We start from the raw sequence: 16,803 nt of genomic DNA on the forward strand, positions 1-16,803 counted from the left end.
GAATTTTTCTTTTTTTTTTTGATTGTTTCCAGAGGACTGGTCCCTTTACATAATGCTTGTTCATACGGTCACTATGAAGTTGCAGAACTGCTGGTTAAACATGGTGCAGTTGTTAATGTTGCTGACTTGTGGAAGTTCACTCCCTTGCATGAAGCTGCAGCAAAAGGAAAATACGAGATTTGCAAACTCCTGTTACAGGTATTACATATGCTGGAGAGAGGTTACTTTCTTTTCTTTCTTATTCAGTTTGAAATGTGATTGGACTTCTTTGAGAAATTGATTTGTGTTTTGTGGGTTTTAAATTATCGTGGTTAAATGTATGTTTTCAGTAAAAGAGATGCTACTAGCAACTGTATTGTCCTTTCTCACACAGTAAATGGAAGGCACTCCCTGAAGGATTCTAATAAGTGTCAGAATATTTGCTCAATAAGGCATAAGATGCATGAGATGCAGTGTGTTTATTCTACTTACATACTCTACCACCTGTTTTTTATGTGCACAGCATGGAGCTGACCCTACAAAGAAAAACAGAGATGGAAATACTCCTCTAGACCTTGTTAAAGATGGTGATACTGATATTCAAGACCTTCTCAGAGGAGATGCAGCTCTACTAGATGCTGCAAAGAAAGGCTGTTTGGCCCGAGTGAAAAAGCTGTGTTCACCTGACAATGTCAACTGTCGGGACACACAAGGACGGCATTCAACACCATTGCATTTAGCAGGTCGGTGTTTTAACTAACGGGTTTGCTCAAAATCTCTAGACACTGTGGCTGAACTTTCTATGTCTAAGCAAGTTTAAAGTATAGCCTCAACTAGAGGATTCCATATTTTCTCTTTTAATAAAAAGAGTAATAGTCAGTATTTTATACATACTTATCTTCTAAACTGTTAACTCTGAATTTAACTTCCTACTGTCTCTAGCCAAAGATGATCTTTTATTGTTTATTGACAGAGGTTTTAAAACCAAAGACTCTTAAATAGGTTGAAGCTGTCCTCACTAATAGGTAATGCACTGTCTTCACTGGGATTGACACCTTAACTTTCAAGTAATTTAAGGGAATTACTTCTCTACAGACTTTTTTTTAATGTGTTCTATTTATTCTGTCCTTTTGCAACCTTCCAGCTGGTTACAACAATTTGGAGGTTGCAGAGTACCTGTTACAGCACGGAGCAGATGTGAATGCACAGGATAAAGGAGGGCTGATTCCTTTGCATAATGCGGCATCTTATGGGGTAAATCTCTTCCAAACTCTCTGAGGCTTTGTTTATTAATTTAAAAAATAAGTAAGTAAATGTGATACATTTCATTGACAGCATTGTGAGCCAGTACCCTCTAGAAAGCCTTTGCCATTGACTTGTAATGTTATTTGTAAAATGTAAAAAAACAAAACAAACAAACAAAAAAAACCAACCAAAACAAAAACCCCCACGATATCATAGTTAGCTCATGATACATGCGAAGACTCTTGAATTTATAAAATCATGGTTGGAGTTTAACATATTGAGCTTTCTGAACACAAATGCATAAAAAGTCAGCAGCCCTGTGCCAGTCAAATTTAACCAGTGAGATCTCATTTTCACTGATTTGGCTAGTGTTGAGACACTAACTTTTTTTGTGAACTTTTCTGGATCTTTGTGCTTGGATCAAGTCTTTAATCAAAACAGTTGGAGTACTTTCCAAACTGGAAGTTCAAATTCAGGCTTTTTTTCCTTCAGATTCCTCTGGATTTGGGATTCTGTTGTTGTCTGTCCTTTTTTCACAAGACAAGAAATCTTAACTTTTTACTGGTATGTTATAGGTGAGGAAGAAAACACCTTGTTTTAATACTTTTTTATCATAATTAAGAAGTAAATTGTTTTAAGAAAATTCAGAATGGGGATTACAGACAAGTATCAGTAATAGTTCTCAGTTTAATACATTGTGGTGCCCTGGAATTTAATGGGTGTTTTTATTTTCCAGCACGTTGATGTAGCAGCTTTACTTATAAAGTATAATGCATGTGTGAATGCTACAGACAAATGGGCTTTCACACCTCTGCATGAAGCAGCCCAGAAAGGAAGGACACAGCTTTGTGCCTTGTTACTGGCACATGGGGCTGATCCTACTCTGAAAAACCAAGAAGGACAAACGCCATTGGACCTGGTCACTGTAAGTGTTGGGGTTCTTCTTGGGAAATCTGTGTTTACCTACCATTTGTGGCAGCTCATCTAAAAACTATCCTTTAAAAACAAAAAGTAATACAGCAACTTCTGCAAAAATTAAAATACTGTGGTTTCTCTGGTGTTTATATGTGTCTGGTAAAGAAAGTCAGTAGAACCTTTATAAACCTTCTTGAAATATTTTCTTGCTCAAGACTTCCTGTTTCAAGATGGAGTGGAAAAAAACGCACACCAACAAAAGAAATTCAGACTTGTAATTTGATGCTTTTAATTCAGTACTTAGAGTTTGACTAAGACAAAAACTGTGGCAATAAAATGTAAGCAGCCTTCATAGCAGCATAAAGTTTTGGGGTGGTTTTTTTTTTTTTTCTAAGTATCATAATAAAATTCAAAGCTACACTCAGAGTAACTGTTCTGTTTCCTAAATTCTTGTTGCCAGTAGAAGCTTTTGTTTGTTTTTCTAGGAAGTGGATTCTGTTTAACTGTCCCCAGAGGTTTTAGGTTTTGTTTTTATTACAGTTTTTATTTATAAACTTTTTTTAGTTTCATGTACGCTGTTGGCACAAAAGGCCATTTGTAAACTGCATTGTAAAATGCATATGTTCCCAATATGCATTTATTCTATTTTGCATTATACTTAAGAAGTCTGGAAGAATGATGATGCATTCTAGGAAAGAACATGTAAAAGTGTTCCTCTGTTTTAATAAGTTGTTTTCTGCTCTTTAGGCAGATGACGTCAGCGCATTATTGACAGCAGCAATGCCTCCCTCTGCATTACCAACTTGCTACAAACCTCAGGTTATAAGTGTGTCCCAGACTACAGGTTCTACAGCTGATTCCCTGTCTTCTGTTCCATCCAGTCCATCCAGTCTGTCTGCTGCAAGTAGTCTTGACAACTTGTCTGGTAGTTTTTCTGAACTTCCTTCTGTTGTTGGTACAAACAGTGCAGAGGGAGCTGCTGTTCTGGAGAAAAAAGAAGGTGAGACGTTCTCAGTTAGGAACGACTAATATTTTCTACCATATGGTAAAAAGAATACATAAATGTAAAGTTTCCCACACATGCACACAATTACTATGACATATGCAGTATCCCTGTTCCTTATGCTGGCAGTAACAAGAAACAGAAGTCTTGTATAAGATCTTAGTACTTTCCCTTTACAGATTCTTTAAAATACTGCTTTTTTGGTGTACAGAACCAAGATGGTAATTTTTTTTTTAAAAGAGAAGTCAAATGAAATTCAGCTCCATACCAAACAGTATTTTACTACAAACTTTTTTCTAAGAGGCTATTCTTAGATCAGATCTTGAAAAGGTTACTTCTATATGATGTTTTAGTTGTCAAAATACCTTCTGTTTGAACATGCATTTCTGGTAGCTAGTTGGTTATTTTGTGGAAGCACAAAGACTGCTTTTGGGGATGTGGAAATCTTACAATACTAGGGTACATTAAGTAATAGTTGCCACTGGTTAGTAATTCCCCATCTTCAGAAGGCCAGGAATTTCTGTCACTTCTTGTTGCCGCGGACAGTGTGAGATGTGTGTGCTTTACTTTATAATACAGGTATGAATGTTCATTTTGAGTTTTTCTTACAGTTTCAGGTGTAGATTTTAGCATAAATCAGTTTGTACGGAACCTTGGCCTTGAACATCTGATTGACATATTTGAGAGAGAACAGGTAAGCACTACATTTATTTCCACATACTCTGCTAGAAAGCAAGGGAATAAATACTGAGTGTTTAGAGTAATGTAATGAGACTTAAAATGAGCAAATTCAAAGTGAGTGGAATGAAGGAAAGGAAGGTAACTGGATTTTTTAAATTGATATATAATATAAATACATGCTCAAATACAAGTATATATAAAAAACTGGGGGCAATAATGTCTATATTGCTTTGAGAGTGTAGGTATGTTTTCTTTCAGTGGTATAAAAGGGTGGAGTAAATAAGTAGTCACTGTTGATTGGTAATTTCTGGTTTTGTTTCTGTTGGCTTGAATACATCTAGAAAATTGTATTTCTCAATCAGAAACATGACCTTTGCAAGCAATACAAGTTACACAGTTGTAGTTCGTAGTGTATTCATTTGAAGACAAAAGGTTGAAGAAAACAACTGGGTAGAAGCAAAGTACACAAATAATAATGCTAAAGTCTCCAGTGTTCATGTTCTTTTCAGACTTTTTATCTCGGCTACTGTGAGATATATTTTCACTGTCATTGACAGCTGTTCTGGTTTGTTTACTGTGTTGTACAAAAAGAAGGTGTTGCTTTCATTATAGATAACGCTGGATGTATTGGTTGAAATGGGACATAAAGAATTGAAGGAAATTGGAATTAATGCTTATGGCCATAGGCATAAAATCATTAAAGGAGTTGAAAGACTCATTTCTGGACAACAAGGTATATATTTGAGATTACGTAACACTGTCTTTATAGAATCCATTTTTGTGAATGTTGGATTATTCAAAATGGTGTCTCATTAGAAAGAACTGATAATTAAACTTGTCCTAGAAAATGGCACTTCAAATTGTAAGAATGTCTTCTGACTTGAAACATGAGCGCTTTTATTTGTGCTGTGAATTACTGTGAATCTTGCATTTCAGTTCTCTAATTTTTTCTTTGTGCTCACTGTTCCGTGTTTACTTAGGTACAGTGCAAAATGATAGTAAGCTTTTTGTGATAGGGAGGATTTATCTACTTTGGAGTACTCTGGAGAGCAGGGCACATTCTCTATTGATGGGTTAGGGGCTGTGATGTCCTCTTCCATTGGGTTCTGCAGAAGAATACTATGTTTGCTCTCTCGGGAAGCTAGCTGAAAATCTTTTTTTATGCTTTTCTTTAAAAATACAGTTGGTGTGCTTCCAGTGAAGCCAAATTAACATAATTGCTTTGTTTAACAGCTTCAACTTGTATTTAAAGTTTAAGCTAAAGCCTCTCTAGTTGTGCAGCACTGTTGATACCACCACAATTCTGGGAACAGTATGCTTCATTTAACTATGACTGCATAAGAGACAAAAAAAAAAAAAAATCAAACTTTTTTTTCCTCCTTGTCTCATTAAAACATCACTTATTATTGTTTTGATGTTTTTCATAGGAAGGTAATAAATTCATTAGAATTGGTAGGATTTTTTTCCATCTGGAGACACCATCTGCAAATTCTCATACTCAAATCTGCACTCCACAGTGATGAGATGATCACTATCCCAAGATTTAGATTATTTTTTGCTTCTTAAAACAGTATTAACCAACCCTTAAGATAATCCTTTTTCTAGTAACGAAGTGTTTAAGTAAATCTTTATCGTTTTCTCTTAATTGTCAGATGTTTTTTTGACAGATTCATTAAGTATTTTGAATAAAAGTTACTTCAAGGTGTCATTTCAGCCTCATGTCTTGTTTGAGCTCTTGAATTTACACAACCAGTAGTCATATGCTGGTTTTGCCTTCCAAGTAGGCCTGAGGTATTTTTGAACATATGTATATTTGTACATATTTTAGTTAGTCTGTATATAGACAGGATGTCAAACATCTAAATCCTTCACCATTCCCACCCCCATTCTTTCTAGGCCTTTTATGGCAAGATAGCAAGAGTCTGGCATTTTCATTTGTTACATTAACCACAAGCATAAATACTTAAACTGAATGTTTCAACAGCTGATTTATTTTTTTTTTCGAGGGTGTGGTTTTGGGGTGGGGAGGTTTGTTGTCATTTGGTTGTTAGGTCAACTTTCTATATCATGTCCTTTTGGGCTCATACACTCAAATATGGTTTTGTTGGTATTTTGACATCTTTTCCCGAACACAGTATAGCCATTTATTTCAAGGTTAGTCAGGCTTTTGTGAAGGAGCTTTATTGTGGTTCGTTCTTGCCAGAGTTTGCTGTTCCTGGACACTGTTACAGTTGCACACTGCTAATATGAGGCTCCTCACTGTGCATGAATATGTAGTTCCCCTTTTCCCCGCATTATTCCTTTCTAGAGAATAATTAAGACAGACCCAGCATCTAACTGGTCACCTGCTAGTTGTCTGGGAAGGCCATGGACAGAAAGACACCTGATAGACAGTCTTTGTATTCTTATGTCCAGTAATTACATTACCATTTCTTGCCAGTTGTGATTGAAGTCTTTGTGTAAATTGACAATGGATTCTGATAAAATTCCAAGGGGGTTTTTTTGGCATATTTGGAATGAATACTTAAAAGAAACTTCTCTATCCGTGTCAGGCTAGGCCTTTGAGGTTGCCGGATGATCTTAGTTCTTTTGTCAGCTCTTTCTGCACGACCATTGGAAAAAACATTCCTACTGAATTAGCACTTCCAAGTCAGTTCTCTTGTTCATGATGCCATTGCCATCAGTAGTCATGGACCCTGTACTGGACAGGTTGCTCACTGTTTCACTGTCTAGACTTGAAATGAACTCATAGATAAGCAGTTGCTTACTTAAACTTTCCCTGACGTACATTAAAATACCGAGCTAAGCACAGACAAATAGGTTACTGTGTCTGGAATGTTTATTCTTGTTGAGAGAATGATTGATCAATATCCAGACCCCACTGCTGTGCTTTTCATTTATATTACATGTATATTACATGTATGCATGGTAATGTATGGGTAGGAGTTATAAACAGAGATGCTGAAAAAGTATTCTTGAAACTAATGAAATGATTTGAAGGAACGTACTTTGACATCTACAAAAATGTGTCTGATGGGAGGCAAATAAAGTAATTGGTAATCTCTGCCTTCTTTAGCTGCTAACCTCTTCATCTTGTAAACTAGGTTTTCAGAAAATGGTCCTTTTAAAAAGAAAAATCTCTTGCTGGTTAACATTCTAAATCTGCAAGTCTTAAAGCAGTTTCTGAAGCTGTTGTGTTTTTATATTCACAGGACTTAACCCATACCTGACTCTAAATACTTCTGGTAGTGGAACTATTCTCATAGATCTTTCCACTGAAGATAAGGAATTTCAATCAGTAGAAGAAGAGGTATGCCTCTCAGTATTTTTGTAATTTTTACTGAAGAAGATGAAGTAGTATTGCTAGGCAATTTAATAGTGCAATAAACGTCACTAAGCCTAATAAAAACTTGCATTAAGGGTACTTCAGATTTCAACTTTAATTGCACCATTTACAATCTGTGCTGGTGATGTCCGTAACTTTTCACTTAGGTTATTACTGTTTGTAGTATTTTTAAAACCTCTGCTCTATAGAAAAGCTCTTTCACATAATGTAACAAAATGTGTATTCTATGCTACCTGTTGCTTGTCTGTTATACACAGTTTTAAGTCACTTCTTCCGAAGTGTCATAATCACACAGGACAAAATTCTGAAGAAACAATATTCTAAATAGGTTAGTGACAATCTTGCTCAATTTGAAAACTTCACCATAGACTACTCAAGATATTTTAAAAAAAAAAAAAATCATTAAACCTGTCCATGTGCATCCACAAAATTTGGCTTTACTTAATATACTGTCACTGCCTAAAAACTTCTTGTGTGATTTTTTTAGTTTATTTTTTTATTATTTTTTTTATATTTCTAAGACAAGAGTTGTTCTTTTGATTATTTGACTGAATGAAGGATATGTGTTTTGAATGTGTTCTGAAACAAAGTGATCCTTCTTAAAATTCTCAATCTTCAGATGCAGAGTACTGTCCGAGAGCACAGAGACGGAGGGCATGCTGGTGGAGTGTTCAACAGATACAACATCTTAAAGGTAACTGTTGCATTTTTATGGTCGATGGTTACAGCTTTAGAGTTTGGTTGAAACTAAAAATGTCCACAAAATGTTCTGCGTTTGTTTGTTGAGTTCCATGATGTGATAAAATGTGCTGTTCTGTGACATAGAGGAAAAAGATTATCTTCCAGGGAAATTCAAAGAGTAAGATTATATGGAAAAACTGCTTATGGGTTCATAGTTGTTAAGAAATTTCATGAGAAATTGACATAGAAGGACCTCACAGAAAACTGCAGAAAGTTTTATAGGAAACAAAAGAAGGTTTCTGTTGAGGGAATGGCAGAGGAAAAAACATCAAGAAGTAAAAGCAAAGCTCTTGAAGCATGGAAGTAAGGGTACCTATTTTGGCTTGATATAATGCTAAAGAAGCTTAAAACACCAGGCAGTAGACAACCTTGCTTTAAATAATTTAGTGGAATTTTGGTTTGTATTCATTTTTTTTTTTCACCCAGAAGAAATGGGTCATTTTCATTAAAATGATAAAGATTTTGATTTGCAAGTAAGTACTATGAAGTTTTATTGTGAATTGACGTTTTGGTTTCCCCAGTAGAACTGATATATCTACACACATAAGGTTTTGTCAATGTCCAGCATACCTCTGAAGAGAGTACATAATTTACTTTCTTGTAGAAGTGTTCTAAAAGTCTTCATGGAAGACACTTCTTAATTTACTAGATGATCTTTTTACTAGTGGTTTGGCATCAAGCTATGTTTGGAGTGATACTCAAGTAGAATTGTGACTAAACCTGCTAAATTTAAATTAAGGAGTGTTGCTCAACAGATGTTTAAAATTAATTGATTCTTAATTAAGCATGTAATCATGATTTACTTAAGTTATGCTACAAGAGTCAGCTTCTGCAGGATAAATTAGAGAATTTGTGTTCCATTGAGTTCTAAGGAAAATATTCATGTTTAAGTAGCAGTTTAAATGTACTGCGGTGTAACTGCTAAGGTTAAACATCTGTCAAGTAAAGCAAATGGAAGGTTTCAGTTTCAGGGTGGAACTTACGTATTGACTGTTTCAGATTCAGAAAGTGTGCAACAAGAAACTATGGGAAAGGTACACTCACAGGAGGAAAGAGGTCTCTGAAGAGAATCATAACCATGCTAATGAAAGGATGCTGTTTCATGGTGAGATACTGAAATACACCTTATGAATTCATTTCACCATCATAACTTCACCTTTACTGGAGGGCTTCTACTGGCTCAAAGTAAATTTTCTCAGCAGAAATAGGTTCTAGGTTTTGTGTAAGTTTTATACGAGCAGGTGTTTGTATATGTCACGATGGCATATATATTGCACTGCATCTTTCTTCTGAAATTTGCATGTCCTTGTCTCTGCCCAAAGAAGACTTCGGAGGTCTAAGTGAAGACATTTTAGCAATTATGAATGGAGATTAAGGAGTGGGCCTCCTCCTTGGTTAAGTTACTAGTTCTGTTAAGTTACTAATTCTGTTTTATCAGCTGTATGACCAAAATAATTAAGGGTCAAACTTTATTCTACTATGGGTTGTTTTGGGGTGGGATTTTTTTGTTTTCTTGTTTTTATAATTTGGTAAGTTAGTTCTTGTTAATCATTCCAGAAAAGATAGCTTATAACTAGCAAATTATAGCCAATTGAAAGCTCTACTGTGCACAGGTACTTGTTTTTTCCTGATGAGCAAATGAAGCAAATTCACAGTACATCCTTACAATGAATGCTACATAGTTCCCAATGTAGTACACTACTGTTGGAAGCAGCCCTAACACTGTAATTAACTGCTTGCCCAAACTTGTAGATACCTAAATCCTGGGGTTTTGACTGTGGTCTGTACCTCTGTAAGAGGAAATGGGCTCTTAATGGAATAACCTGTCTTTAAAGGAAAATCTTAAATTAGTTAGATAATAACAGAATTATTCCTGCAACAAAACAATTAATGCTTTATGCGTTTCTATTTATTTTTTTAAACCTTTAGTTTTTCTAGCTTTTTTTAAGAATTAACATATGTCTTTAACCACATACACCACTTGCAGAAGGTGAAGAGCAATCTTTTTGTCCTCATCTGGAATCTTCTGCTTCATAGAATCATTTAGGTTGAAAAAGACCTTTAAGATCATTAAGTCCAACTTGTAAACCTAACACTGCCAAGTCCACCACTAAACCATGTCCCTAAGCACCATGTCTCTTAAATACCTCAAAGGATGGGGTCTCAGCCACTTCCCTGGGCAGCCTGTTACAATGCTGGACAACCCCTTCAGTGAAGAAATTTTTCCTCACATCCAATCTACACCTCCCCTGGTGCAACTTGAAGCTGTTTCCTCTTGTCCTATCACTTTTTACCTGGGGAAAAGAAACCAACACCCATCTCGTTATAGCCGCCTTTCAGGTAGTTCTAGAGAGTGATAAGTCTCCCTCCAGCCTCCTTTTCTCCAAATTAAACAACCCCGGTTCCCTCAGCCATTCCTCATAGGACTTGTTCTATTATAAAAATCCTTCCTAAAAAACCCCATGCTTTTTTTGAAATTTAATGGGTATCAAGTGTCCTGAGATGCAGAATGCAACTCCTGTGAACAGATTATTCTTTAAGGCCAAATTTTATGACCAGTGCAAATAAATAAAGGTTTACATTTATTGCTTTTTTTAATGCAATCTACTCAGTGCTAGGAGTAAGACAGAATTTGCGTAGTGATGCATTCAGTGAATCTTGGTTAGAATGAAGCCCTGCCAAAGGGAGTGCAGATTCACAGAGCCTTCTCTTGCAGCAAGACTTGTCTCAGATACTGTCCTTTATAAATCTTTGCTAAAATTGTACACTTTCCAGCTACTGTTCTTTCTTAATACCTCTAACAAATCAGCTGTGTAATTCTGAGGTTAGAATTTCTGGAGATTGATTTCCTTGTATGTGTAGAAAAATGTATAAAAAAAATTTGGGAATGGATGATTGAATTGTGACACACACAAAAATTTCTGTATACTGTATTTTCTATGTTTTACTTCCTTTCTCTTAGGCTCCCCATTTGTGAATGCAATCATTCACAAAGGCTTTGATGAGCGACATGCCTATATAGGCGGCATGTTTGGAGCTGGGATTTATTTTGCTGAAAATTCTTCCAAAAGCAATCAATATGTGTATGGAATTGGAGGTGGCACTGGATGTCCAGTTCACAAAGATAGATCTTGTTATGTTTGCCACAGGTAAGTTCTGCAAAAGAATCTGATTTTACATTTGTACATTGTGTTACAGACCATCAAGTAAGCAGAACCTCTCTCTAAAGAAATATTTGCTTGGTAACCAAACCTTCTCAGCACTCTATATGCTGGGCTTAAGAGACTTTCAGAAAACTTTGATATTTAAGTCTTAACCTTTAACCATCTTCAGTGTGCTCAACCAAACCTTTGCCCTTAACTTACTGTAGAAGTCACTTGGGTAGCCAGAGAGTGAAGAGGTTCCACTAGATCAGGGGTCCTCAAACTAGGCCTGTGGGCTGGATACGGCCCCCCGGGGTCCTCAATCCGGCCCCCGGTATTTACAGAACCCCCCCACCCCCAGCGGGGGGAAACCAAGCAGCCGCAGATGGCTGCCTGCCACTTCATCGAAGCGCCTGGTTAAAAAGTTTGAGGACCCCGGCACTAGATGCTTCTGTGAAATGTGAGGGTTTAGTCCATTGCCTATTACAGAGAAAGGAGAAATTCAGTGATATTCAGATGCTGTACTTCTTTGAGGAGAACGTACTTTATAACAGTCAGCCCCCATGTCCCTTCTGCTTCACACTCTGAAATATAGATGTGGATTTGTGGAGACTCCACCACTAATTGAGTTCTTAAATCCACTTTCCTGCAGAACACCTTTTTTATCTTACTGACACCATCAGTTCAGAATAGAGTTATTCTTGCTTCACAGAGTTAATTGTGGTAGTGGCCATCATTTCAAATATGACAATGATTTGTGTGTTTCTGTGCTTTTTTTTTTTTGCATTGCTATGACATAGATAAGGTCATTCTTCTAGTATCCTTCCTTGACCCTCTGCCCTTTTTCATATTGTTTACTCTTTTCTGACACTCTTAAAGAGAATAATCATCCAGAGTTATAGAGGATGTCAGTCTTTTCATGCTTTCTGAGGTTTTGAAAAATTTGTCTTGTATGAAGAATTAGGAAAGAAAAAGTTTTGGCTGAGCAAAATGGTACATAACATCAGTCTACAAAAATGCTGAGATTCCATTGCTATTGCAGTAGTACATATGTAAAGAATTAAGTATCCTTGTTCTGTCTTTTTATAATGAAAACAACATAACATACTGACAAATGCTAGTATGAGGTATTTTGTGTTGACCTAGAGTTTGCACTTGGCCTTGATGCTGATTTGGCTGTTGGATATGAATCTAGTGTTAGAACACCAGTGAATTACATTGTTAGTATGAGTGATGGGGGCGACACCCTCAGAAAAATAAATAAATAAATAGACCATGAAAAGGTAGTGACAATCTTTAAGTATGTTAGGCATGCTGGTTTTAGTAATTAAAATAAATATTTTTTGATGTTACTTCCAACCCCTTCCTCAGGCTAAAGAGCTTGTCCGAAGGGAGCATAACTTTTGTTGGTCAAAACAGAACTTTAGAATTTTGTGAACTACAAAAGAGAGACTGAAGTGGCTTTAAAGTTCTCTGTTCTCCTCAAGTAAAAGTTTAAAATTATGAAGATAATCTTTCTGGAACTTCACAAGCATTGTGTAATCATGGTCCTTTTTCCCTTTTAACACAGGCAATTGCTGTTTTGTCGTGTAACGCTGGGCAAGTCTTTCCTGCAGTTCAGTGCTATGAAAATGGCTCATTCTCCCCCCGGTCATCATTCAGTTACTGGGCGACCCAGTGTAAATGGATTGGCATTGGCAGAATATGTCATTTACAGAGGGGAGCAGGTAAATAGCTTTTTGGTTTAGTTTTTCAGACTTGTTTTGAAGGCATGTAATGTGTTGGGGTTTTTTTTTACATTCAAGGTGCTAGGACTTGCTTTTGTCTTAAAACAAACTCCAGCTGTGGTTGCAGGTGAAAGGATCCATGTTTCCTGAATGCTCCAGGCATTTACCTTTGATGTTTTGCCTTTTCTTCTTTGGCATAAATGCTTTTTTTCCTCTCTCTAGCAAACACTCTGAGTCTATCCAGAAAATGAAATCATAATAAAGAAAGTGTGTGTTGCTCTTTCAGGCTTATCCAGAATACTTGATTACTTACCAGATCATGAAACCTGAAGCTACCACTGAAGCTTAAGACAAATTACTTGTGGGAAACCATCAGACTTTGGATAGGAAGATACCAGTGGCTGCCATCCTGTTAATTACAATGAGTTGATAAAAAAATTTCATCTACAGGTGATGTGGTAGCAAATGTGAACAAAATACACCATATTTGACTTGATTAAAGCTTTAATAATGTACAGTATGTTTTTCTAAAATTTCAGAAATGTTCTCTTTTTCAGCACTTTAACAGATACCATTCCAGGCATAAACTGGGGTTTGGCTGTACTAAATTATAAACAAAAATTAACTTGAAACTATGGTTTTATACAATACTGCATTGAAATTTAGCAGAAATTGTAATCTCTATACAGGAACTCGTTTTACTAATATTGTGTTCTTTAAAACACTGCATTTACACTGAAAACATTTTCATTTGTAAAACTGTAAATAAGAGCTTTTGTACTAGCCTGGTATTTATTTACATTGCTTTGTAATATAAGTGTTTTAGAACTGCAACCTTGTACAAAATGTTTTTTCCAGATGTTGGTTTGTTCATTTGTGTTTTCTCATGCACGACAGATTTGAAAAGCCAATTTCTTTCAGGGTTTATCACTCTTTTGTGAGGGAGAAAGCAAATTTTATCTGAAGAGGTTTAGAGATAGCCAACTTCAGACTGAATACGCAAATTTTTGTTCTGTGTTTTTATTTATGAAATATACATTCCTGAGAATGATGGGCTATGAAAATAGAACGTTCCAGCTGAATACTAAAGTGTTTTTCCACCTACTTTCTAGAGTTCCATATTTTATTTCTGTAAAATGTCTTCTGAAATTGTTATTTAACTATAGGTATAGTTAACCTGTATCCTCACTTCAAGGCTAGTAGACCTTGTAAGTTACAGTTTTAGTAAATTATTTTCTTTGAATGTAGTTGGAAAATTAACCTCAAGGAGGTCTTTCTTGAGTTCCTCTTGCTTACATTTAAGCCAGGAAGTTAAATAGTTTATTCCTAATATGGGGGCAAACAACTGGCCTTTTTTATATGCTTATTTTGGTAAATTAATCTACCTGTTGGTGCCCTCAGGATATGAGTATTGCAAGGTGGAAATGTTAAAAATCATCCTATCATCTCCTGTGTTTCTTCCATGTTAACGTTCAAGCAGTAGTTGAAGCAGGTGCCTAGAAGTGTGCTTATCTGCAGTGCTTTTGGCTGAGTGGAACTGGTTGGGGTGCAAGGTTCTGCTCCCTGTGCTCAGCCAGCTGGGCAAGGAGTGTTGAAGTGGGATGAGCAGCTCTTCCGTAACAGCAGCTGCCTTTGGTAGCCCTGGTAAGTCTGCTTGGATGGGGGAAGAGTACAAAAGGTACAACCCTCCATTCGAGTCTCATTCAGGGTTCCTGAATGCACCGGTCAGTTCAGTCAGCCCTATCATACCTCTCTTGTGTATTTTGTTTCTCTTCCATCTGCGGTTTTTACCTACATATTTTAAAAATATGTAAATACAAATTATAGTTCATTTGGGGTTAAAGTGGTTAGGAGTATATTTTAGTTGTTTTCTATTTCTACATACAGGAAACTGTCCCAGAAGACAATTTATTTGCAGGGCATGTTATCATACCATGGTTTTAAATGTAGTAACTGGTCAAGATAATGAAATTGTCTTGCTGATGTGGTGGTTATGTGATTATGCTCTATGTAAAAATGTATTGAACCTTACCCAGTTATGTGGGGAATCTGAAGAGTAGGATTGCATAACTCTTGCAGAAAGTAATACTGGCTACGAATAAACAAGGCTTTGATTTTTAGCTATTTCTCCCAGCATGTTGCCTGTTCCTTAGGTATAGTAATGCTGGAATTGGTGTTCATGCAAAATCTGTTAAGTATGTTTAAAACTTTTTTGTTATTGCTAAAATGCTTCATTCTCTATGAATGATCACTTAATGTCTTGTAAAATATTGTGGTATGATAGCATTTTAAGTGGTACCACAACGCTGGTTTTGTATGTTTGGGGATTTTTGAGCTGTTTTTTTGCATGACATACCTTGCACTCTGAAGATGGAAGCTGTAATGATTTGATAATACTGACTATTGAGATGAACCTTTAATCTTTTGTGCAATTAGTTCTGCTTTACTCATCTTGAAGTGTCTTTACATGTACTGTATGACATTCCATATCCATTTAACACTAAATAAATTTAATTCACTGGTTTTCTAGTAGCATGGGAGTAATTGCAGATGTAGTACATCAACCCATTGTTTTAAATGCACGCATGCACAATAATATAACAAACTACATCATTAGAGGAAACATTAATTGCTTTAAATAGAAAAGCTTTTAATGTGGATTAAAAACTGTAAATACTGTGGAAACTTGTAGTTTGGTACATGGCTAACAAACAGCTCTAGCTATCACTGAAAATATTTTAATAATAAATCCAGAAGTAAGCTTTGATTTATGTATTTAAAACTCCACTATATGGTCCAAAACTGAAAAAGAAAACTGCCTTACGTTGGTTTTGTAAAATGAAGAGTAACCTGAAAAGTCTTACCTTTCAGGTAACTGCATAGGTTTGATACATACATGAGAAACAGCAGAAGTGCTGCTTAGATCAGTTGTAGTATTGCAGTAAGGAAATAATTTTATTTCGGTAGGACCCACGTGTATGGTAGGAGGTTTCCAAAACCAGACTTGTATAGTATACAAGATTTAAATAGAAATGAGCACTAGAGGGCAGGAAAGCAAATGTTTAGTAAGATCAAGGATAATGAAAATCATTAAAGTATCTTGGGACTACAATTTCCCATAAAGTTGCTTCTGAAAATTCCACCTATCTGGGGTTGTAAAAAATCAAAATTAACTTTCAATTTGCATTATTTTTTTTTAAACTAAGCAATTAGTATAAAAGTGCGTGCTGCAACTAAGCAAATTGAAAATGTTAGGGTTTCTTCTTAAAAACTTTAGTCATAACTTAGACCTTAGTTCTTAGAAATTAGTAATTTAACCAGACTCTTCTGTCATATATAACTTAAAAACTTAAGATTATCTGTACAGTGTATGTTCAAGAGGTATCTGGGCACTAATTTTTAATGGAAGTAACTTGTGTATAAAAGGAGTTGTTGCCTTTTCTACCATGAACTTGCTTGTTAAACACCCCGCTGTGTGTGTACACGACTACACACACACTTGCTCACTCTCACTCCATTTACCAAGAAGCTGAGGAAAAGTTAAAGTGGCTTTTCCAGCAGAGCACCATTGTCAGTTAGGGTGCTGCAGCCTAGGAGCCATTTCCCCTTCTCCTGCCTACCGCCTGAACTTAATGTAATGAAACAGGTTTTTCTGTTTTGGCAGAAACAACAACAGAATCCCATGGGTGGCTTGCGTTCTGCCTTCCAGTAAAAAAAATATAAAGGCTTGATTTGTACTCATCGAATGCAACAACACAGCAAAGACTGCTTTCTCACCTTCAGTGAACTGGCAAATCAGACTGAGGTCTGCCCCTCTGCGGTTCTTGGAGCTGTGCTTTTCCTGCGCCCGCTGAAGTTGCAGGAGGAGGTAGAGGTAGTGTCAGCAAGGGAAGCGCTACAGCTGAGCAGGTAGAGGGAGGCGTGTGCCTCTTTTTGCCCCTTTCCAGCAAGCATAAGCAGTGGTATGGCTGAGAGTATCAGAAGGGTTTCTTCCCTTTGCCTGTGGCTCACTAGATCAGAAAA

The 16,803-nt window shown here is 36.3% G+C and overlaps 1 protein-coding gene across 1 annotated transcript in view; it reads left to right on the forward strand.

The window, feature by feature from the left end:
- Positions 1-16,498, forward strand: part of TNKS2 (tankyrase 2) — a 33,970-nt gene extending 17,472 nt beyond the window's left edge. The window contains exons 15-27 of the mRNA XM_037399403.1: positions 33-198; positions 503-722; positions 1,124-1,233; positions 1,961-2,149; positions 2,887-3,139; positions 3,754-3,836; positions 4,436-4,556; positions 7,036-7,133; positions 7,789-7,863; positions 8,910-9,015; positions 10,873-11,059; positions 12,624-12,780; positions 13,067-16,498. Of these exons, the coding sequence (XP_037255300.1) occupies positions 33-198; positions 503-722; positions 1,124-1,233; positions 1,961-2,149; positions 2,887-3,139; positions 3,754-3,836; positions 4,436-4,556; positions 7,036-7,133; positions 7,789-7,863; positions 8,910-9,015; positions 10,873-11,059; positions 12,624-12,780; positions 13,067-13,129 (1,828 nt within the window). The 3' untranslated portion in view covers positions 13,130-16,498. The remainder of the gene's footprint in view (positions 1-32; positions 199-502; positions 723-1,123; positions 1,234-1,960; positions 2,150-2,886; positions 3,140-3,753; positions 3,837-4,435; positions 4,557-7,035; positions 7,134-7,788; positions 7,864-8,909; positions 9,016-10,872; positions 11,060-12,623; positions 12,781-13,066) is intronic.
- The last annotated feature ends 305 nt before the right edge of the window (positions 16,499-16,803 follow it).

Source organism: Falco rusticolus, chromosome 9, assembly GCF_015220075.1.
Source record: "Falco rusticolus isolate bFalRus1 chromosome 9, bFalRus1.pri, whole genome shotgun sequence".
NCBI classification, from domain to species: Eukaryota; Metazoa; Chordata; class Aves; order Falconiformes; family Falconidae; genus Falco; species Falco rusticolus.